We start from the raw sequence: 24,211 nt of genomic DNA, 5'->3' as shown, positions 1-24,211 counted from the left end.
TATATGCATGTGTGTATTTCTTAGTATAGAGGCTGGTACTGTACTACAATAAATTTTGTGTGTGTGTGTGAGGAAGACTAGCCCTGAGCTAACATCCGATGCCAATCCTCCTCTTTTTTGCTGAGGAAGATTGGCCCTGGGCTAACAACCGATGCCAATCCTCCTCTTTTTTGCTGAGGAAGATTGGCCCTGGGCTAACATCCATACCTATCTTCCTCTACTATACACGGGATGCCGCTAAAGCATGGCTTGACAAGTGGTGCATTGGTGCGCGCCCGGGATCCAAACCTGTGGAGTGTGCGCACTTAACCGCTGCGCCACTGGGCCAGCCCCCAATACTAAGATAATTTATTTCATTATTAATCAGTACTATTATTATAGGAGATTATGGTAGACTGTGAATCCCGATGACAATTTCTTGTTGAACTTTTCCCTTTTGGGGCCTTAGCACTTTCAGGAAGATGGACATTGGGAGACAGCTTTGCTTTATTGCCTTATGTTACCTAAACTGGTAGAGCTGAGAATCATGGGGCCCCTCCCTTCATTATGTCTTCCTTGCAGTTAGCCCCTCGCCACCTGGCAGGAAACTTTGATGTCAGGTGGGTGAGAACACAAGTGACTCTTGTATTCGTCTGTATTTGGGTAGAGGAGGAAAGGGGAGAGGAGAGGCTGGATCACACATTTATCATGTGTTGGACTCTAGACTGTTACATGTATTTTTCATTCTCTGGGCATATATTCACTGATTGTGAGTTCAGGAATCCATGCAGCCTGGGGAGGTAGGTAGAAGCCATAGTATATTTAGCAGACACAGAGCAAGACCAGAGCAAGCAGTGTTTAAAGACACTTTATTGACACAAACATGGAGTTTACTGAAAAACACTACATACAGGCATTAGGTTGTGGAGAGCTTGGGTGGTCAGGAACAACATTTCTAGGGCTCAGAAAAAGAATGGTGGTGGAAAATCAGAAAAAGCAATATGAAGGGGACATTGTGGCAGAGTTCCATCAGCTGCAAGACTGTAAGAGTTTGCTAGTTTGACGGCATTTCACAGAGCTACAAGCACTTGTCCTTCAGCGGACACTCCTCCCATCACACACACTGTCCATCGGACATAGCTCTTGCCAAATGATGACTCGGGGGAAAAGAATATTACCAGCCTTGAGGTTTAGCTGGCCTGTGATAGAGATTGGGTCTAATCTACAACTCAGAGTTGCTTAAGGTGCTTGTCTACTGGGTCCTACTATAAACTTAAGTAAGGGGGGAGAACAACATGAGTTATCTACGGCAGTAGAGTTTTAGAGATTAGGAAAGGCTTGGGTGATAGCATTTTTCAGACCTAAGACCATGGTGCACACTGAGGGTCTAGATTGGTGCTTGACAAAGAGTGGGTGCTGAAATGTAGAATGAACGGATGATTGGAGTAATGAGCACACCAAATACTATTCAGATACATTTGCAGTGACTAGGTGAATTCACTGGGTTGGGGATTTTTCATTTACAAAAGCAGGTGAGAAGAAAGCTTTTTTTACTTTTCCTTTTCCATATTAACTTGGGAAAGGGGAACCAAGATATATTCTGGAATATGTCTAACTCTTGCTGCTTCTTCCTGCAAAGATGCAATTACACAGCCTTTTCTCTCTGGTTTATGTCAAGTGGATTCAGAGATGGTTATATTTTCCTTTTTGATCTAGTAGTTTTGTGGGGAGGAGAGGGAGCTACTATCTATTCTCTTAACCATTCACTGCTCTACACATATTTCCAGTATATTCCTGCTTTGAAAAAATTTCTTTCCTACTAACATTTCTAGTTTGGCAGTTAAGGAGAAACCAGAAACTCAGAGAATCAGAAAGCCAGGTGTGTGGATGTATGGGGATGGAGAAACTAAGGGATAATGCTTTTAAACTGACTAACAATAAAGGTTGGGGTAGGGACAGGCACTGTCAGGGTATTTCCATGCAGGAGTTGGGGCTGTGATACAAGACTGAGCTGACGGTAAAAGTCAGTAGGGCAAGGTGTTTACAGGGCCAACTGAGTTGAGCAGTCAGGTTCATGGCTGTTAAGCAGTAGGCAAGGGAAAATCAGACCCAGCCTAGCTTGACCTTTAGTGAATTGTGTTATTGAGGATTAGTCATAGGAAATATCCAGCACCAAGACAACAGATGGGGTTCCTAAAGTGATAATAGCCCTTGAGAACATTTCTAAGCCCTTTAAAAAGAACAGCACGCCAGATAAAGCTTCCAGAGCAGTGCACATTAGTCTGGGTCCTTTGTAGGAATATGGGGAGAAACAGGGAGGTGGGTGAGGATATGAAGTAGGCTAGTGATCACAGTACCTTGTAGATTTATAGTCATGATCAAGTATCCCAGGAAGGTGTTTAATTGCAATTCAGGAGAAATAATGATATACAAACCGAGTAGAAAGGGAAAACCAAAATGAAATTGATCTCAAAGCACATTTCTAGCATCTGCCAAGAAGCGAAGTGGTAGAGGAGCGGTCGAGTGGAATTAGGGATGAGAGAAGATGTTGAACATCTCAGGAAAGCAAGAGACACAAAGACTAGATGGACATTAAAAAAGGAGAGGAAAGGAAGCGACTATGGTCTAAGTGGAAAGAGAACTGGCTAGAAGTCAGAAGACCTGAATTCCAGCTTTCCATTGACCAGTTGCACAAACTTATGATTTGGTAAAGCTGCTTAACCTCAGACAGCCTCGGTTTCTTCATTTGTTACATGGGTATTAGTAATATCCACCTCAGGGCTAGTTCTGGAGAAGAAATGAGATAATTGAAATGAAAATGCTTTGTAAACCGTATAGCTCTAATGAAAGTATTAAGGATGAAAGGAGTTGAGAAGTTAGAAAAAGGAAAATAATAGAGAAGGTTACTTGTAAAGGATAAATAAGAGAAATTATAGGTACCATTCAGCTCATTAAAAATCACTCAGGAAGCATCTGAGTTGGGCTTTTTTAAAAGATAAAAGTTGATTCCAAGTTAGCTGCGTGGTCTGCTGGAACCAAGAGGAAAGTAGGGTGGTAGTAAGTAGCTTGCTTCTACTGCAGCCTCTGCCATCAACCAGCCATGGGACTAGGAAAACCTCACAGTAATCCAGACCTATTTTCCTAATATAAAGTAGGAAGAATCATCTATATTCTGTCCCTTATTTCAGAGGGATTATATGGGAAATTACTAGTAAGAAGAGCCTTGATTTTATTGAAGAAAATCCTTTCTTTCTTGAAGTATTGAAAAACTGAAGTATTTTCTTCAATAAAATCAGACTCTTGAATATGTGAACAAGGACTTGTTTCAAGTACTTCCCCAGAGATGGAAGAGATGACAAAATGAGAGTGTCGGGTGAGGCCCAAAGCCAATGGAAGATGATCTTTCCCTATAAATTCCCCCAAATCTGAGGGACATGTCTCTCATTGAATCCCAGTCACTTTCATCTTCTCATATCCCATAAAGCATCCTTCCCCTCTCTCATCACTGGGTGCTGAAGGACATCACACTTGGACCACTCAATTAAAATGAAACATGAGATATTGACAAATATTTCCAGTGTTCCTCTGCTCTCCCAAAATCCAGGAAAACAAACCACTAGACATTATGGATTCACAGGTGAACTATTTGGAAGCCACCTAGCCCATCCCTTCTCTATCACTTATTCGTTTGCTCATTATCCCTCTCAGACTAAAAAGCATGTTTCTTAGTTTAAATGTCGTTCCTAGATGCAGTCTCCTTCTGCAGGATGTTTCAAATTCACAAATCTTTTCACTAAGGAAATTCTTCAAGTCTACCTCAGGTCCTTCTCTCTGTTGGCCAATTTCTCGCTACCTGAATCTATGAGAGTTCACCTCAGCCAGGCAATCCACCCCAATCTGTGCTTGTGAAAGAGGCATGGCCAGAGCCAAGTTCAATTTCAAAGTCTTTTTAAAAACAAAATTATCCCATCTCCCAAAGTGTAAACTGGGCAGTACCTAAGGCTCATCTCTGCTCCAGTTTCTCCTCTGAAGTCTCTTATTCAGTCAAGCACTTTCTGAGTCTCAGCTGCCTCCTGTAAAATGTGGAATAATACTGATCCACAGAAATTTTAAGAGGAGGAATTTAGGAATTTCAGTTCCAATGCCTGCAGGAAAATAATGCCTCCCAGCTCTCTCAGGCGATGTGCTCCTGTGGGAAGGGAGCATACCTTCCCCTAATAGGATCATGAACATGTTCTATGACTTTTAAGAGCCACTTAAGTTGCTTGCAGCTCTTCCCAAGTCTCCTTTCCTTGGCTTCATGAAGGACTAAGTCCAACCTAGGTCTTAGAGACCTATCAGGTATGTATCGGTACCAAGCTCCAGAGAACATTTTAGTTCATGCCTAGTGAACTTTCTATCACTGGAGAACCTACACAGGCATGCTTTGCTCTGATGCTCTAGCCAAGTGGGCTAGAAACTTGAAAAAAACTGACTTCAAGGAATCCCATTTCATGACACTCTTTTGCTTTAACTGAATTAATTATTCCTGCTTCCTTCCATTAAGACATCCATTCACTTGCAGCAATGGAAAATGAGCCAGTTCCAGCCAATTAGGAGCAGCGGGGTGTGCCACCTCCAGCACTTCTACAAAGTCAGTTGAGTACAGGGGAGAAGTCCAGTTGGCATGGGAGCTGCTTGCTTGAAAGCTAGGACAAGGTGAGGTTGAGTCCATGTAGAAATGTTGGCTCCTCAGTTCTGGCAAAGTCTTATGGTGTGTAGAAGTCTGATGGAGTTAGGAAGTCAGAGGTGAAAGTTCAGAGGTGAGTGGAGGTATGATGAATGAATAGAAGGATGGATGCATGAAGGGAAGCGATGTGGCCTCTGGGGCACCCTCCTGACGCTGTTGACATCATTGAACCTGGGATATCCGGTTCCTCAGTGTTCAGGCCACCTACCAATGATAAAACAACTAACTGAGAATTTCCAGCCCAGTCCAGTCCAGCCTAGGCAAGGACTCTTTGACCAAATCCATGATCCTTACAAAGCAGATAGTGGGGGAATTACTTTTTGTTACTATGGGTAAGGAGTTCAAGTTGCCCCAACACTCAGGCCAAAGCAATTCACCTTCAATGCCTGCCATCGCACAGAGCTTTGTGACTTGGGCTTCAACTCAAAGAAGTACCCCGAGGGTGGGGATTCTGGGTAGGGTAGAAATCTAATCTAAGGGACCAAATTTAAAGTCACTTTGGTTATGGGTGACAAAGTCACTGGTGCAAGCTGCCATCCTTCCTCACCTTCCCCTCCCCTTCCCTGTGCATCACCTCAAGTCACACCCCTTCTCTGCTATTCTTCCACTGGGACTGCAGAGTTCTCCTTGTTCTCTGATGGGATGGCAAGGTAGTCAGACCTGTAGGAGGACAGATAGGGAAAGAGAATCAGTGCTTTTGTACCCAAAGGTGGGAACAGAAGCAAAGGGAAGGAGCAAGCACACAGAAACAAGAATGTCTACAGAACAGCTCTGCATTTCTTTGTGAGTGGCTGTGTTTCCTGAGAGAAAACTAGAATGTCCCTTTTAGCAGACTAGAAAAATAAGAGCTTTTTTTTTTCCTTCCATCAGCAGTGTATGAGTATTCTCGCTTACCCACATTGTTCTCAGGACTTAGTATTGTTAGATTAAAATGTTGGCCAAACTGATGGGTGTGAAATTATATTTTATAGCTGCTTTAATTTTCATTTCCCTGATTACTGGTGAAGTTGAGCAACTTTTCACAAGTTTATAGGCTATTTGGGTTTCTAGTTCTGTAATTTGACTGCTCATTTGCTTTGCCAGTTTTCCTTCTGAGATATTTGTCTTTTTCTCATTGATTTTCCTTGGATAGTTTCATGTCTTGAAATAACTTCTCCCAGTCTGTCTTTTGTCTCTAAACTTTGCCTGTGGATTCTTGTAATGAACAGAAGATTTTTATGTATAGTGTAATCAAAATTATCATTGTTTCCTCTTTGATTTGTGCCTTTTGTATTTTAAGAACTCCTCTCTATTCCAAGGTAATAAAGACAGTCTAATTCCTTAATAGAATTTTCAAGCTTTACATTTTAGTTTGTCTTTAAATCCACTCACTATTTTTGTTTAGTGAGAGAGATGGGGAATCTAATTTTAGTTTTTTCTATATGGATAAGGAATTGTCCCCATACCACTTTTTGGACAGTTCATTCTTCCTTCAGTGATTGTACTGCCATCTCTGCCACATATTTGTTTCTTATATAAGCATCAACCTATTTGGGGGCTCTCTGATTTGTTCTGTTTGTCTGTGTTGTATGCCTATCTCAGCCTCACAAACTCTTTAATAGCTCTATAAGAAATCTTCATATCTGATAGGAAAAGTCCTACCAGCCACCTCCCCCAAATTTACTATTCTTTCTTTGAAATCGGCAAACTACGGCCCATGGGCTGAGAAGGGTTGTTACTTGTTTAACGGGTTGCAAGCAAAGAAGCAAAACCAAAGAACGGTATGTGACAGAGACCCGGTGTAGCCTGCAAAGCCTAAAATATTTACTATCTGTTCATCCCTTGGTTTAGACTAGTTTTGGCCCTTTGCCCTTCCATTTGACTTTTAAGATCAGCTTATCAAGTTCGTTGAAAAATCCAATGTGTATTTTGATTGGAATTTCAATGGATTTGCAGATTAATTGCCATGTTTATAAGAGTGAGGTTTTATTCTCCATTTATTTAAGTCTTTTCTTAAGTCTTTCAGTCAAGTTTTGTAATTTTCTCCTTAAAGGTCTTGCACAATTCTATCAAATTTATTCCCAGGAACTGGAGAGTATTTGTTGCTATTGTAATTGAAAAATTTTTTTAATGTTTTAAATATTTTTCTAAATTTTTGTGGCTGGAATATAGGTGATTTTTGTATTTTTATATTTTCATTTGTAACAACAATCTTCTGGAATGTTCTTACTAGTTCTAATTATTTGTCTATAGATTCCCTTGGGTTTTCTGTGTAGGTAATCATATTGCGGGTGATTAATGATAATTTAGTTTCTTTCCAATTATTACTCTTTTTCCTTTGCATTTACTTAGTACACTACCTAGGATCTCCAATATAATATTAAACAGAAGCAGGAAGAGGTGGTATCCTTGACATGTTTCTAATATTATAGGCAACGCTTCTAAAGTTGCAACACAGATGACATTTGCCAAGTAGCTGCCATTTATCAGCTTAAAGATGGTTGGTGTTTAGGTTTAGATTTATATGTATTTATCCTGCTCAGGACATACTGTGCTTCCTGAATCTGCAGAGTCATGCCTTTCCTTAGCCATTGTATCTCTGAATATTGTTTCTCCTCCATTTTCTCTATTCTATTCTAATTGATCTTCTCATTTTTTTTTCTTCATGTTTCTCTGTGATATTCCATCTTTTTATATCTCTGTGCTTCATTCTGTGTTAACTTCCTTACAGTGATCTTCTGGTTACCAGTATCAATCTTCTGGTGAAAAAATTCATTGACTTTTAAATTTTATTGATTGTATTTTTCATTTACAGATTTTTTTTATTCCTATTCAAATTTGCCTGTTCTTTTTTATTAGCAACTTACTCTGTTCTTACATTTTTGGTTCCTCCTTTTATTGTTTTAACTCTTTTAAACAAACTTATTTTCTATAGTCTATCAGGCCATTCTTGTGTCTGAAGTCCTGGCATTTAATCCTGTCATTGGTACTTCTCTTGCTCATGCTGGATTGTTTCCTGCTGTGTCTTTTAGTTTTGGATCTGTGAAATTTGAATCAGACTGTGAAATCAGATTCAGCAGTGCTTTATCTGGGGAATCCTGTTAAGCCTCAACTGAAAGTGGGTCCCTTCAGAATGATTTTTCATTTGCTTCTACATAGTTATTACTGTCTGGGGACTAATTTTTTTTATTGAATTTCTCAGCTTAGAGGTTCCTGCACCATGTGGGTAGTATAAATTTAAATCCCAAACAGTGTGAGACCAGGCTTGTGGTTACTAATTCTCAAGAATTTTTTATGTTTCTACTTGGAGTCAGGCCAAGATGGATAAGTTTCCTTGGCTTTTCCCTGTACTGGTGGACTGATTATTTTCCTTTGCATGAGTTATAGCCCTCTGAGGATCCTGGCTCTGCTGAGGGCCTCAGTTCCAACTCTGTTTCTTGTGCAGGCCCAATTCTAGGCGCTTTCTGTACAAGCACGGGAGCTTCCTGTCCAAGTGCAGGCACTTCCTGTCCAAATGAGGGCACTTCCTGTCCAAGCACTAAACTCCAAGCACCTAGGTTACCAGGAATAAGGACCTCTCCTAGCATATCATTCTTTCTATCTTTCTATCTGGTCAATTGTAATTTTTTCCTTCCCTGAGACCATAAATATCATGCAAAATGATACTTTATTTTATCAAACATTCCTAGGTGTTAATAGCCTAAGGTTTTTAGATTATCACTTTGGCAATGTTGCTAGCCTTGTAAATCTATGAGGGTTCTTTTCTATCTTTTTTCTCCCCAAATAACAGGCCCATGTGGACTCTTAGACCCTCACACCCCATTATTTCTCACGTGTGCTCATTTCTGAGTGACTAAGGCCTTGGTGAAAATGAGCAAGGTACAGTCTGGACGTTGGAGAATGAGAGCCCCTACTCTGGGTATTCCATTGCTGTCAAGCTTCAGGGGGAAGAACGTGTTGCTTGCAGCTCCTTAGCTAATAAAGGGCAGTGCCCAGGTGGCCTGATGAGCTCCATGGTGTCCAGCAAACAGCTGAGTGCGACAGAAAGGGCATGGCCATTAGGAATAGAGAGGCTTAGGTTTAAATCCCAGCCTCTCCTCTCATTATCTGTGTGGCCTCAGCAAGGCACTTAACCTCTATGAGACTGCTTCAGCATCTATAAAATGGCCATAATAATGCTAATTTTGGGGGGTTGTAGTGGCAGCTGACGGGCTTTACATTAGTGGTTAAGAGTACAGGCCAAGAGTTAGCAGGCATGAATTCAAACCTTGCTTTGCCTCTTATAATGGTCTTGGGCAAACCCTCCCAGGCTCCGTTTTCTCATCTGGAAAAAGGGTATATTAATGCTGCCTACTTCAAAGGTCGTTGTGAGGAAAGTGGAGAATTGTGTAAATGGCTCAGCACCGCACCTGTGACAGCAAGCACTCTGAAGGTGCTAGCTATCATTTTTTGGCATCTTTGGACTTACGCATTTTCTTGGGCTGCCTCTTCAGCCTTTGAGACCTTCCTGTAGCAATATATCATCTCGATGAGCAGCCATAAGGTGAGGAAGACCAGGAGGATGTACATCATGATTTCTGAGACCACGGAGGTGAAGTCCTCTCCAGCTGCAAGGAGGAGAGTGAGGCTCAGAATGTGTGTCCAACAAACCCGGAGCTGTCATTGGGGTCAGAGATAAATGAGGCCTATTTTTAAGTATGGCTTAAATAAGTACTGGGTCTAAAGGAACTCAAGGAGGTGTCAAAGAGATTTAATATCCTCCGACTCTCCTGTCTGCCAGCTTTCTCGCTCACTTTCTTCAGATGCTCTGGAGGGAGGGATGAGGGAGAATGATGGGTGGAAGAAGAAGTAGGAGAGCAGTGGAAGGAATCCTGGAACCGAGTGAGATACATGTATAGCTGCCTCCCAGTTGTGCTACTTACTGGTGTGTGAATAGTGGTTTCCCTTATTTGAGACTCAGTTTCCTAATTTGTAAAGTGAGGATACTAACTCACACCATTACATTACCTAATACATTTAAGAATATCTTATGAGATGTAAAAGTCTACACAGATGTGAGGAACATGTCTTAGTTCAACTGCCTATGTCCTCTGAGCGTAGGTGGCGGAAGGTGGTAGCACTAGGGAGAGAGCTTCTGAAAACATGTACAGGGCCAGTGCAGTCAGCCCACCAGCGATCCGGGCACGTTCTCTGCAAGTCTAGATTAGAAACAGGGACCTTCCCAGTTCATCTTCCTTCCAGGTCATTCCAAACCCAAACAGAAAAGAGCACTGGAGGATTCCATGTATTAACCAGACTATCCTCAGCGTTCTACTTCTGAAACACAGATCTCATCCTGCCAGTTTCCTACTTAAAACCTTTCAATGTTCCATGCGGCCCTCAGGACAAAGTCCGATCTCGATGAACATGGCATGCAAGGCCATTCACAGTCCAGCCTTTCTCATCTCATTTCCATTTGGTTAGCCAGCAAAACTTCTCTTCTCATACTCACCGTGGTCGTTTGGAATAGGTGGGAATTCCTCTTTCCTCTTCCCTCTTCCTAGATTGTATCTCACACTCCACTGCTACCTCTGTCCTAACATCCTCTCCTGCTTTTCAGCCCCCCAATCATTCTTCTAGACTCCACTGAAGCCCCCTCCTCTGTGAAATCTTCCTCAGCTTCTCATGCAGAGCTATTCACGTCCTTCGCCATGCACTCTTTTCATCCATCCATTATAACACCTCTCAGGTTGTACTAGGATGTATTTTTCTCTCTTCTCTACTGACAATGTGCTTATTGAGAACATATTTATTTCTGAACTATCAGCCTGTAGTCTAATCCTGGAATATTTGAAGTACTCAATAAGTATTTGTTGAATGAATGAATATGAATAAATATTGATCATTGTTGTTTCATGATCAACAAAAATGACAATCAAAACATGATACATGGCAAATGTCCTGATATGTAGTCCCTCCTAGTGGGAAGGAAGTTGCAGGCATGTCTCCCCTTGCTAGCTCTCACCAGCAAATTAGATTCATTGTCCTTGGTTATTCATAGGGCCCAAGTCATCCCCAAGGCCTTGCTCAAAAGCCCAGCATAGCCACATCCATAATCTTCAGCTCAGGGAAGGATCCAAGGGATCCAGGATCATCCAGGTTCCCTAACTGCAGCTGGAGGTCATCGATGCAGCTTGAGACAGAGGAGAATGCCATACACATCAAATGTCTTCTCATGGGTTTGCTTCTACTTGATTTGTGATGTGCTCAGCTTAAAGCACACTACCTCTTTTTAAAAGCAATAGCCTAGGAGCAGTAACACAGGAAGCTATCCTCAGTATTTTTAGTCACCTCTAGGTGAAGAGCCTCAGATTTTTGTCTTAGAGCCAGGAGTTGAGAGCCTAAACCAGGATAAGTCCGGCTTGAACAAAGAGAACTAGGGAGATTCTCTGGGGCCACAGGAATGGAGGAGATGCGGTGGGGTATGTCATGGTGTGTACACGGAGTATGTAGCTCTGAGCAATATGAGAACCGTGAGTGGGGGGAGTGGGGGGTCTGCCAAGGGGTCACAGAGGGAAAATAAAGAAAGAAAGAAAAAGTGACAGGGAGTGGGATGGTGGTAGAAGGAAAAGATGCAGTGCAAATAGAGCTAGCCTGATAGGCAAAAGATCTGGATTGCAGTCCTGCTTCTGGTGCTAATTTGCTTCATGTCCCTAGGCAAGCCCCTCACTCTTCCAGGGCTGTCTTCCCAGCCACAAAATGAGGGGCACCAGAGCTGCACCCTCCAATCACCTGGGGAGTTATTTTTAAATTACACATGCCATATCTCACCCCAATTTACTAAACTCACACCCACAAGAGTGGTATGGAGCCATCTACACTGAAGGAAGGCCCCTGGGTGACTCTAATGCCTGCTCTTTGTTAAGAATCCCTAGATTAAATGAGAGCCAAGCTTCCTTCCAGCCCTAACATCCAGAGAGGTTCTGTGGCTCTGATAGCAAACTTGTTTTCCTTCTATTCTTACCCAAGACTGGCTCTGGTGCCCGGCAGGCGGACTGGCTCAGCTTTAACACACTGCACCGGCTGCTCAAGGATCTCTGGAGGCAAAAGCCAGAGAGAGCGGGAAGTGGAGACACAGAGGCACCTTCCTAGTGTCTGGCATCACCAGCCAACAGTTCCCAATGGTGAACAGTAGAGGGCGCCAGGCTCCGTTCCCCCAGGGAGAAGAGGTGTGTAAACAGAAGAGGATAATGGAACTTTTGAACAGAAAAATACCTTAGAGAGCTGCCAGTCCAACCCCTCGATGTACACAAAAGGAGACAGGCTCAGAGAGGGGAAGTGGCTCATCAGGTCTAGATTCAAGTGGCCTGAGAGGCCTTCTGCACTTTCAGGATTGACCTACCTTCCGTTTTAGTCATGTTGTCTGACTAAATCATGACATCTCTTACTTGGTCGTTTGCTCTCGGGTTGGCTTCATAAATTTGAACACAACAACATGATAAAAAAAAAACTTGTGGCCTGTAGGCCAGGATTCCTGGGGTCCTTTTCTAGGAAGACCCTATCTTAAATTTGACCTCTTCTTTCTTTCATGCCCCACACCTTTGCCTGTTTACCATCCTGCATCTTGGGGCAGCCATAATGCTAAGAACATACTGGAAATAGATGGTTTGAGGAAGGCTAAGCAAAATGGAATTATCACTTAGCCTGGGTGAGAAAACACAAAGGGTGGTGCATATATCATTCTTCTGACATGTGAAGGAACATTTGCATGAGGCTAGATGCCACTGTTCTCTGAGGCCATTGAAAGCAGAACAAGAACGGTGTATGAGAAGACTCGAAGTTCACCCTCAAGATTCTGGACTTGATTGCAACAGAAACATTTGAGTTAGGTTGATGAAAGGACTTCCCACCCTAATAAGGAACAAGCCGTGGAAACCTGAAGATTTTAAACTAAAGACTGCAGAGCTATCAACGTTTCCCCTTCTTCCAGTTGAGAATGAGGTTACGCAGTGAGAGATGCCACGATGGGGAAAGGGATGCTGTGTGATTATTGTGGGGGAAGACAGAAGACAGAAGACAAAAGCCTGTCACATTTTGGTTTAGAGCAGTGGTTCCCAAAGTGTGGTTCCCAGCAGCAACAGCATTGTCTGGCTATCTGTTAGACATGCAAATTCTCAGACTCTACCTACAGAATCAGAAAGTCTGAGTTTTAAGAAGGTCTGCAGGGGATTTTGAGGCCTGCTGAAGTTTTAGCACCACTGGTTTGAGGTATGCATGGCTTACAGAGAGCAGGGTAGATGAACTCTAGATAACCTCTGAGCCCAGTGAGTATGGGATTCAACCCAGGCCACAGAAGAAGGCGTAGCTGATTTGGCAACTTTAGGCTTCATGGAGGCTGTCCCCTTTCTCTAAGGATGAGAGTCAAGGGACCAGGAAGAGTTCATTCTACTATCATCTCCAAGCCTTTCTACTTTGAGGAAAGGCACAGAGAGGCAAGCTAGTTGGGCAGTTTGCAGGAGGCTGGCCACTACAGGAAGACAAGCCAGTGGTGACATTTTTAGATATTATGTTTCCAAATATATTGGTTTTTGCACTCTGCAAGAGTCTGATTTGTGTGGAATCCCACTGCCCGCCACCCAAGAGCAGGGCACCCTAGAGACCCCGTGCCCCAGCTTCACCCTCCTCGGTGACTCGAAGGGGGATCAGCCGTGTAGTCTTCACAAAGGGGCGATGTGCCTCAAACTCAAACTCCCGGGACACGTTGCAGGTGTAGAGGCCGGAGTCGTTCAGGGTGACGTTGAGCACAGTGATGGACACATCCTGCAAGTCCTTGCTCCCGTTCCACTGAAGGCGTCCCTGGAAGGGGCTCTCCACCTCCTGATGGCCGTTCCGATACTCGTAGATCTGCAGGTAGAGAAGCAGAGGAGGGTAGGGCCAGGAGAGAAGAGAGGGTAGGAGAGCTGAGATGGGGAGAGGGCAGAGAAAAGGAACAGAATCATGCATGGACAGGGAAAACAGGCGGCAATGTTAGAAGGAGCTCAGAGGGTGGGGGTGGGATGAGGAGGCTCAAAGGAGGGCAGGGAAGAGAGCAAACACAGAGAAAGACGGACAAAGGCAAACAGGTGCCAAGGCATATGGACATGTCAAGGCAAGAAGCAGAAAGGGGCAAGCAGGAAGAAGCTTGGCAGGAAAAAAGAGATGAAAAGAAGAACAAAGGAAGGTGAGTGAAGCACACAGGAGACCAAGTGAGGAAATTGAGAGAAAGAAACCATTGGAAGGAAATAGAGAGAACAAGAGAGTAAGCTGTGTCCTAGGGACAGCCAGGGAGAGAACAAGGCATAGAGACCAAAAGAGGCAGTCTCATCAGTCATGAACTCATCTGAAAGCCCTGGCCTCAAAACCTGGCTGTCCGAGCTGCTCGGCACTGAGAGGATGTGGGCAGTCTAGGCCAGGCCACAGGAAGGGGATCCAGGATGCTAAGGTGTCGCAGGTGAGCAGTGAGCTGCCAACTGACATGCACACATCAGGTCTTTCGCTTTGAGCTGAATTACAACTGAAATGTGGTCTCTAAATTTCTTTTCTCAAACACTTCCACCTTCTGACACGCCTTTTTTCCTCTACAGCTGTGCTATCCATTCTAGTCTCCACTTGCCACAGGTGGCTGCTTACATTAAAATTTAAATTAGTAGAAATGAAATAAAATGTAAAATTCAGCTCCTCAGGTGCACTAGCCACATTTCAAGTGCTCAATAGGCACATGTGGCTAGTGGCCGCTGTATTGGACAACACAAATATGAATACTTCCATCTTCACAAAAGCTTTTATTAGCATTGCTCTGTATTTCCACCACAATTTCTTAAGTTTCTTTTCCTCCTTTTGATCCACCTTTCTCCTCACTTTGGGCAGGCCTGGAAGCAGAGTAGGCAGCTGGCACAAGACCAGGCCTGAGGCCCATGGGGCTTTTGCATCTGGCCAAGACATCCAGGTTCCTGTAACCGGGGACTAGCCTCAGTCACGGCCAGCCTGGAGCCAGGCGCTGGGAAGTCTACTGGCTCCAGCTCTGGCACCTGATGGGGCAAACCTGTGTCAGAATGGCACACACAGCATAGAGTCAGAAATGAGTTCAGCTTTAGGAAAGCTAGACAGAAGAGTGAGCGAAACTCAATTTCACCCTGCTGTTGTCTCTTAAAAGTCTTTGTGGAGGAGAAACTTGCCTCCAGGAAGGCGAGGTGGTGCAGTTAAACAGGCTTTGTATCTGCTGTCACACGACCTGGTTCAAATCTACGCTCTCTTACTAACGTAACTTCTTTGAGCCTCACTTGCCTCCTTTATATATATATATATCTTTTCTCTAACAAACATTTATTTATATAGGGCTTCCTATATTCCAGAACTATTCTAAATGCATTAAAAATTAAAGCTCAGGAATCCTGGTAACAACTTTATGAGGTAACTATGGTTTATATTCCCATTTTAGAGATGAGAAAACTGAGGCACAGAGAGGTTAAGCAATTTGTCTAAAGACATAGAGCTAGTAAGTTGTGGAGTCAAGAATGAAACCCAGGCAGCCTGGCTCCAGAGACAGTGAAAGTGTGACTAACGGTCATCCCCCAGGTGGTATTAGAAGTGTGTAACAACCATTTCAGTACTGACACCAACCAGTCAGAACTGACATTGGCCACAGCACAGGGGCACAGTCTTGGAGGCTCCCTGCTCTGTCATGTGCTGATTCTTTGGTTTCTAGATCATGGGAGGTCTAGGGGTTCCTAGTGGGAAGGATGGTGGTGGGGCCACTTGAGAGGCTTGGCACAGCAAGTATCCATGATAGAACTATTTAAAATTTTACCCACTGATGTGGCTGTACTGGATGTACCAGCTGAATATCAGCCCTGGTCATCTCTGTCATTCTTATTTCACTGGGATTGTGAGAGTTAAATGAGCTAACCCATGTTATCTCATATAATGATGCTTAGTGTTATTTCCATTTTTCTACTAATCTAATCTACCCAACAGGATGGTGTGGAAGACGAAATGGAAACACCTGCTAGCCGCCTGGTCAGGTGACTAGCACACAGTAGGCTCCAAACACTATTTATCTTTCTCTGCCTTCCTCTGCTTATACCCAGGAATAAGCTGGCAGCTGGCCAAGTGCCCTTCCTTTCACAGAGGCTGAGCTGAACTAAGCCTGTCAGTTATCTGCTGAGAAGCTGTCAGTGCTTTGATGAGAAAGAGCCAGTGTTTGCCAGATCACCATTCCCCAGACTCTCGGGAGGCAGGCACAAAACAGCAGAGGCCAGCAAAAGAAAGTCCACAGTCAGCAGTCAGACATACTAGGAAATCTTTACCGCCCTCGGGCCTGTAGAACCATTCCACCACCGTGGTGGCCTCCACCTCCTCCCTCTTCATGCAGGAGATGCAGCGCAGCTTCATTGGGTTGCCCTGAACGGCCTCCGTCTCCGAGGGCACTTCCACACACACGGGGAAGCAGGCACGGACTGGAGAGACGTCAGATGACAGAGAGGGAACAGTAGGCGTTGGGGAGAGGGACACCAGGAAAGAAGCATTGGAGAACAAGGAAGGAGGGAGAGAGACAGAGAAGGAAGAATCATCAGATAAACTTGCAAATAGCATGTACATGTGTGTATGCTTTCACCTGTGTGCCAGAGTACACATGCTCAGAACAGGGAGGGAGTGGGAGAGAAGAAGCATGGATGACCCAGAATTGACCGAAAGCCTCCCGGGAAGCAGTGGGGATGTGGTGCAGCCCTGCCTTCAAAGACTTAGAGTCTAGGAGGGAGACAGGGCACACAGGCATCCATCCACTGACCATCCATGCACCCCTTCATTCAACCAACATTCACTGAAATCTACTCTATGCCAGGCCTGATGCTAGGCTGAGATACAAAGATGAACAAAACCCTAACCACACCCTAGAGGCATTTATAATCTAGCAGAGAACACATAATCTTAAGTACCATCAAATCAGACCATGGCGAGTACCCTCTGTTCCCAGAGGAGGGGCAATTATTCTTCGTTGGGCTGAGGAAAGAGGAAGAGGAGGATGGTGAAACTTGAGGCTAGAAAGATAGATAGGACTCATGTTGTGATAACCTCTGTATATGCTTCACAATATGAGGGGTCAAAAGTTTTAAAGCCATGGAGAGTTCTTATATCTGTATTCTATGAAAAATGTACATAATTTTGATGCATAGTGAAGGATAGAGCAGCAGTGAGATGTCCACTGGGCTGGAGCAATGCTTTATGCAGAGGAATAGAGAGAGACAAAGCTAAAAATCTGGAGAGAGAGCAGATTGTGGGACACCTTGCCTGCCACGCGGAGGTCTGGACTTATAATTCTTGCCCTCTAGAAACTCGTGGCCCGTTAAAAAAGGCAAGTATATCAGACTGCAAATTCTGAGTGAGTCAAAAGTGGGACATGGCTGCCAACAAAGCAAGTGCAAACGTGGGCTGCATTAACAGATGTACAATGTGCGGAACAAAGCAGGAACGGTTCCTCTGCACTGTTCTGAACAAATCTGGACTATTATGATCAATTCAGAGTGTCACTTTTACAAAAGGAAGTTGTTCAATGAGCACATTCCCAGAGAGGGGCAAGATGGAGACTGGACAGGGGACAAAGTCTGGTGAGGAACAAATATGAGGACTAGGAGTGCTTAGCTTGGACACAGAACTTATCTGTCTTCAAATATTTGAAGGCTGGGCTGTGAAAGAGAAAATAGATTCTGTTAACTCCAAAAGTTACAAGAAAGTAAGTTTAGCTGAACTAAGGACAATAAAGAATTTTCTGGTACTGAAGCTGTTTACAAATGCAAAACACTATTTGGTAAGAGAGTCTACACCTCATTGTATGAAAGATTCAAAAGTGAGATGACCACTGAGGGTTCTTGTATTAGGACTTCTAAGGGCCCTTCTGATGCTACCTTCTCATGAATTCATAATAAAAACAGAACCCCTAAAAAAATGAAAATACACATTGTCATTTAAGAACTAGTCCACTGTAAATGGTCAGTCTGTTCATCTACTGGCAGACAATTCTTTCTAAAAGCAGAAAAAAGCTTTATTTAGAGCTTAAAATGAGACTGGCTAATTTTGAGTCAAAAAAGGAAATACTGTATTTGACTGACTTAGAAGGCAACAAATTTTATTTTTAAATACAGAGTTTAAAAACTAGTGGCACTATGGGGCCGGCCTGGTGGCGCAAGCGGTTAAGTGCGCGCGCTCCGCTGCGGCGGCCCGGGGTTCGCTGGTTAGGATCCCGGGCGCACACCGACGCACTGCTTGGTAAGCCATGCTGTGGCGGCGTCCCATATAAAGTGGAGGAAGATAGGCACAGATGTTAGCCCAGGGCCGTCTTCCTCAGCAAAAAAAAAAAAAAAAAAAGAGGAGGATTGGCGGATGTTAGCTCAGGGCTGATCTCCTCACAAAAAAAAAAAACTAGTGGCACTATGATAAAGTTTAAAATGTCAAGGTAAAATAAATTTAATTGATTTTAAAACTCTCAGGCAAGCTGGGGTTGGTCTTCTCAGGAAGTGTGCAAGAGAGTCTCCTGCTTTTGCACAGGGACCATCACTTTAGCGGAGAAAGGGTCCACAACTAGGGAGAACTGATCAGAAACATCTTCAGCATGTGATGAGTTTGAAGTCTTGATTATAGGCCTGGTGAAAAAAAAAAAAGAAGACGACGACGACATTGTCTGTGCAAAAGTTTTGAGTAGGCAGAGGTGTAGAGTGTGCACTGAGAACTCTGTGTAGCAGAGAGCCTTGGGGCACATTCATATTTAATGACATGTGGTAAAGATAAGCTAGTTCAATAATGATGACTTCAAGAGCAGAATATGAAAATGTACCAAAGAATATACAGTTACAGTTATAGAGGCAGGATGAAGATGGTATTTGGCAACTGAAGGCCTGGGTTTGATCTACTATTTAACCTCTCTGAGATTCAGTTTATTCATTAAGATAATGCTGAAAATAATATCTAATAGATTTGTCATGAGAATCCTATGGAATAATTTATAAGAACATACTTTGTACAAATATCACTTTGTTAATGTTATTTTTACCTTTAATTTATTTATTCATATATTCAACAAATATATCAAGTGCTTACTGTATGCCAGGCACTGTTCTAAACACTGAGAATACAACAGGGAACAAAACAGAAACCACACCTGCTCTCATGGAGCCTTCATTCTAGTTGAGGGAGAGAGAAGATAAGCAACACTAAATTGTTATGAGCGCTATGAGGAAAAACAAAACAGAGCAGAGGAGATAGAGAGTGCATAGGATGATTGGAGACAGCCTCACTGAGAAGATGACATCAAGCAGGCACTGAATGAAAGGAATGAGGGAGCAAACTATATGAATAATTGTGTGAAGGTGTGCCAAATAGAGGAAATAGCAACTCAAGGGTCCAAGGGTGGAAGTGTGTTTATTGAAAGCAAAGAGCACAATAAAGTACAGGGAACAAAGCAAGAATAGAAGGAGACATGGTAGGAGAGAGAAGCCAGGGCCAGATCATAGCTGGTCTTGTCAGCCATGATTAGAACTTTGGCTTTTGCTTAGAGTGACATGGGGAGCACTGGAGGGTGCTGAGTGGAAGAATGATATGATTTATACAGAATTGCATGATTTGACTGCCATGTTGCGAATGAACTGAAGAGGTGAGGAAAGACAAGAGTGGAAGCAAAGAGGACAGTTAAGAGGTTGGTACAGGGCCAGCCCCGTGGCTTGGCGGTTAAGTGCGCATGCTCTGCTGCTGGTGGCCCGGGTTCGGATCCCGGGCGCACACGGAGGCACCGCGTCTCCAGCCATGCTGAGGCCGAGTCCCACATACAGCAACTAGAAGGATGTGCAGCTATGACATACAACTATCTACCAGGACTTTGGGGGAAAAATAAATAAATAAAATCTTAAAAAAAAAAAAAAAAGACGTTGGTACAGTGATCACACTGAGAGACGGTTCAATGGTTTTGCTTGGATGAAGGTAGTAGTGGAGCTGTTGGGGTTTGAAAAGAAATAATTTGCTGCACTAACATCCTTGAATAGGTGAGAGGTGATGTTCTCTAGTGAACAAGTAGATGAGTTAGTCTTAATATAGGACACAGCTCATTTACAGTTAAAGGAAGAAGGGAAAAATATACGCAGTCAGGATGGTGAATATGGCATGGGAGCTCTCTTTTTCCTAAGTTGCCCCTGAGATGATAATAATCCAAGGTATCACCAGAGAGCAAGCCCCACTGATTCCCTTCTCCCGGCCAAAGTCCAGTTTGAAGGCATAAGAACTCTGCTCATGAGGTCCTAGATAGTACATTGCAAAATGGCCACAAAATCCTCTCATCCCTGTTTGCTTGCCCTTTGCAATATGACTTGCTGCTCCTTCCATCAAGAAGTGAATTCTGCTTCTCCACCCTGTGAGTCTCCAGTACACCACTGCCTCTCTTTCTATGAAATTCTCTAGATATCCAAGAAAAGGTTGTATGTATGGTAGGTGTTCAACCCACATTGCTGACTGTAAATAATAAACTCCTGGAATAATCTTGGCCAAATCATTTGACCTTTGGTCTCCTCTTCAATGTCCATAGTAATAATGAGGAAACTTATGAGAAGGAAGAATATGAGGTATTAATGATGATTATATTTAACTAAGGAATAGCATCAATCTATAACGAGGTAGATACTAATGTGTATTGAACCAACACCTCTAATACCCCAAATCTTTTTCTCGTCTTTGGGCATTGCTATCTTGCCCCTCCTAAACTTGCTCTAGAATGCTTTCTTTTGTGTTAACATAACAAAGGCTTTGATTAGAATGTAAATACTTTCCAAAAGGGGGGAATAAATGAAGTTATTTGCAAATATTAACACCTTGAAATGACTTAGTCTATCAGATTAGACAGTCACTTAGCAGAGCCTTGAAAGAATGGGATGCAACATGGGCTAGTTGGGGAAGAGAGGAAAACATTCCCCAACACAGCGGACATCTGGGAGAGCAGACCTAGAGAGGAAGAGCAGAGAGGACACTAGGAGCTAAGGGATGAGTGAGACCCTAGGAAAGGTAATGGCATGGGGGAGGAGTGGAAGGTAGCTCAGAAGAGGGATGAGAGGACAGATGCCCATCAGGCAATCCTGCACAGCAGCACATGTGTCCATCAGAGGTGCTAGAACAAGCACTGTAAGACTGAAATCAGGAGACAAGAGTTCTCTAGCAAGTCCTTTCCCCTCCCTGAGCTCATTTTCTTGTCTCTAAATTGGAAATAGTACTACTTCCCCTGGCTATCCCCGTGGGATTGATATGGGGGCCAAAAGAAGTAACGGATTGAAAATTGCTTTGTAAACTGTAAAGCACCAGGCAAATGTAGGGTTTTTAAAATTATTATTATTACTATATACTTTATTAAAGGAAATAAGGGAACTTTTTTCAATACATGCAGAAAATAAAAGAATGGAAAAAGTTCTTTCCATTCATATTTGCATCATGTGAAAAATCAGCTTGGGAAAGAAGAGCACATCTACGCTAAGTGCTTTCCAATACGAGAATTACATGCAAATAAATGAAATTATATTTCTGAAGCGAGGCCCTTTCTCTTACATTTAATAGCCAAGTTTCCTGAACCATCCCTCTTTCTCGCTGCAGCTTTTCAGTTTGGTGAACCAATGTTCAGATTACAAAGATGCTGAGAATGAGGAGGGATGGGTGTAATGTGCGCACACTGCCAATTTTAGCTATATTCTGTAAATATTTCCCTACCGTTCAGTTGTGGAGCTGAAAAGGATGTTAGATATCATCTGCTCCAACCTCCAAACTTTGGATATGAGGAACTAGATAATCTAAGGTTGTTACACAGCAAGCTAGTGGCAGAGCAAAGACCCCAATCCAGGTTTTGTAAGTCCTAGTCAAAAGGTCCTTGGACAATATCATGCTCTCTTCCTCCACTGGAATTCAGGCAGAGATGCTGAAAACTTAAATTAGGGTTTGGGAAGAAAGGCTCTGTAGAATCTCACCCCAACCCTCCTCTACAACTTTATCTCCCATTGCTTTACCCACACTCTTTCTTATCCAGCCAGACTAATCTCTCCTAAGCCTCATGTCCCTAGGCTTAGCCTCCCCTGAGGAAATCCCAGCCTTAAATTTTCAAGGTAGGTGACATCATTGGCAACCTATTATGTCGGCTTCATCTTCAGGTCTGGTCTACTCTACTGGGGATGGATGGCAGGGAGTCTGTCCTTGGGACTGGCGTTACTCTCCCTCTTTGTCCTCCCCAGCACTCTCTCATCAGGCATTTTCTTCAACAGGAAGCTTGGCTCTGCTTCTAGTCACAGGCAAAATCCAGATAATGCTGGCTGCCAGAGTTAGTCCTGGATGCTTAATAAAGTGATACTAAGGCAAAGAGGCAATTCCTATCAGCATATCTGAGCTGCACAGGCAGAATGAGTTTCATGCAACCACGGGAGCATAATCCCACATGTCTAGTTTCAACAGGGCAAGTGCGCACAATCACTTCTAATTATCTTGGTTACTGATTTTTAGCATGGAGGAAGGTAGCTAAGATCATATAAAGCAATATATCAACTGAAGAGCTTCTATATTTCACCTGAAGATCTAATCAGAATCACCAAGGCAGAGATGCCCAGTATTACACAATCACCACACACACACAACTACATCCTCACCAAGCCATTCAGACGCCCATACTAACATGCTCAGACATACACTAGCGCACACGTTCAAACACTGAGGCATACATTGACACAGTAAAGCATTCTCTCAACCACATATTCAGACATTATCACGTAAACTCATTAATTCCCTCTACACACATCCAGGCACCCTGCTGCAAGCTCATCTCTGACACCACTCTGCTTAGCCTTGCTGTTGTAAGTGCAGGGCTCCCTTATTTGGAGTGAGAAGGTCACCTCATTCCCCCACAGCAGACAAGCAAGAACCTATTCGTCTTTGAAAGCAAAAAACCCAGCTCCCCAAACACCAAAGCACCTTAGCTCAACATGTTCACAAAAAAGAAGAAAGATGCAATTCCCAGGTGCCTATTTACCTAATACATAGGTACAAATGGCTGAAACCTGTTTTCCTTATTACAATTAAACAGATGGATCAACAATTGAAGTATTTTCACTCTTAAAATGCATGCATCCAGCTTTTTTTTAATATGTAGAAATTAATTTGAAGACTCATTGACGACTCATTGAGAAATGAAATGTAACTGCAACTGAGATTTTTTATAATGAACGTGACTGCATTCCCTTTCAGCAAAGGGAAACAGAAAAAAATACCTTGGAATTAACAGGAAACGGGAGGAGGGGTGGAAAAAACATCAAGGGAGGTTCCAGAATAAAGCAGCAGCGAAGCGGGGAGGCATTTTTCCAGTCTTAAAATCCCAGCTTTCATGGAACCCCTTATGGATCTCCATGTCTGGCAGACGTGCACAGAGGGAAGCCAACTAGGGCTCCTTTTTGTCACCAACGACATCAATAAGTGTTATTATTGTTTGCGTTATTACTGTTATCTGCATTTCACATGGCAGGGTGCTGGTACTTACCCCAGAAGATGAGCACGAGGGAAGCCAGGGGAAACAATCTGTTGAAAGCAGGCATCTTTTTTCGGTGGGTGACTTCCAGAGCTAAACAGAGAGATTCCCTTGGTCAAGAACTGCGTCCTCTCAGACACTTTCGAGGAAACCCTTTGGGACGAACTGCCCCAAGGGGGCGACTTTCTGACTGAAATAAGGGCCAAGCGCCGGTGACTGGGGAGGCTCTGCAGGCTTTTTGAGCCAGGTGGGGGTTTCAGCTCCAAGCTACCCTAGCCGACCGCCCCAATTCGAGGGAGCAGATCAGCAGCTTCGCACGCTCTCCCCGGAGCCCGTTGCTGGGATCCGGCTCAGCACCACGGACAGTACCTTCCCCGCCCACCCCGGAACTTCAAATTCCAGTTGCACGGCTGCTTCTCTTGTTTGCGCCTCGGAGAAAGCTCAGCTCGGAAGCGAGCAGCATGGCTGGCTCTAGGCGGCCGGGCTGTCGAAAGGTTCCATGCTGATCCACCTCTCACCTGCCCTAGGAACAGCTACGCTCCGACCAGGATCCGCCAAGACCCGGGAGCGCCGGCGTCATCCGCCTTGACCGGCTTCTCCAGCTGGGCGTGTCCACCCGAAGCCACCGGGGCCACCCGTCTGAGCTACAAAATTCGTTCCACCTCAGTGCCGTCCACACCCGCCCTCGGCTCCCCGGGGAGGTCCAGGGGGCAGGGGAGGAGGCGGAAGCTCTTGTTTGGCTGAAAATTTCAGAGGCGGGGGGTGGAGTGCGGCGGGGAGGATGGGCCCCTTCCCCAGAGCTCGCTCCCGGATCGTGCCGGGGCCCCGACCCTGGGTGGCGGGTGACCAGCTGCCCTTCTCCAGGCCCCCCTGACCGTGTATGCTCAGTCAGCCTTGACATGCGCAGGCAGCTCTCCACCCCCACCGCCACCACGGACCCACCCCCTCGTGCACACACTCCCCACCCCCAAACAGGCGTG

The 24,211-nt window shown here is 44.1% G+C and overlaps 1 protein-coding gene across 1 annotated transcript; it reads right to left on the bottom strand.

Annotated features, from left to right (window-relative positions):
- Window positions 1-837: 837 nt before the first annotated feature.
- Window positions 838-24,093, bottom strand: SCN3B (sodium voltage-gated channel beta subunit 3). The gene is made up of 7 exons (XM_058544961.1): window positions 23,750-24,093; window positions 23,244-23,324; window positions 15,998-16,161; window positions 13,345-13,570; window positions 9,156-9,294; window positions 5,283-5,368; window positions 838-4,912 (listed from the first exon to the last, which is right to left on the bottom strand). The coding sequence occupies exons 2-6, from the start codon at window positions 23,296-23,298 to the stop codon at window positions 5,305-5,307; spliced, it is 648 nt and encodes a 215-aa protein (XP_058400944.1). The 5' UTR covers window positions 23,299-23,324; window positions 23,750-24,093; the 3' UTR covers window positions 838-4,912; window positions 5,283-5,304.
- Between the last annotated feature and the right edge of the window lie 118 nt (window positions 24,094-24,211).

The sequence above is a fragment of the Diceros bicornis genome, chromosome 7, assembly GCF_020826845.1.
Source record: "Diceros bicornis minor isolate mBicDic1 chromosome 7, mDicBic1.mat.cur, whole genome shotgun sequence".
Classification (NCBI taxonomy): domain Eukaryota; kingdom Metazoa; phylum Chordata; class Mammalia; order Perissodactyla; family Rhinocerotidae; genus Diceros; species Diceros bicornis.
The sequence above is the reverse complement of the archived record's forward strand: the minus strand, read 5'-3'. Positions and strand labels throughout refer to the sequence as shown.

Excerpts from the sequence above, each read along its gene's own strand:
- SCN3B (XM_058544961.1), bottom strand. The coding sequence starts at position 23,298 with ATGCCTGCTTTCAACAGATTGTTTCCCCTGGCTTCCCTCGTGCTCATC. Across the intron at positions 13,571-15,997 it reads AGGGCGGTAAAGATTTCCTA|ATCTACGAGTATCGGAACGG; the intron begins GTATGTCTGACT and ends CTCTACCTGCAG. Across the intron at positions 9,295-13,344 it reads CCTTCGAGTCACCGAGGAGG|CTGGAGAGGACTTCACCTCC; the intron begins GTGAAGCTGGGG and ends TCCTCCTTGCAG.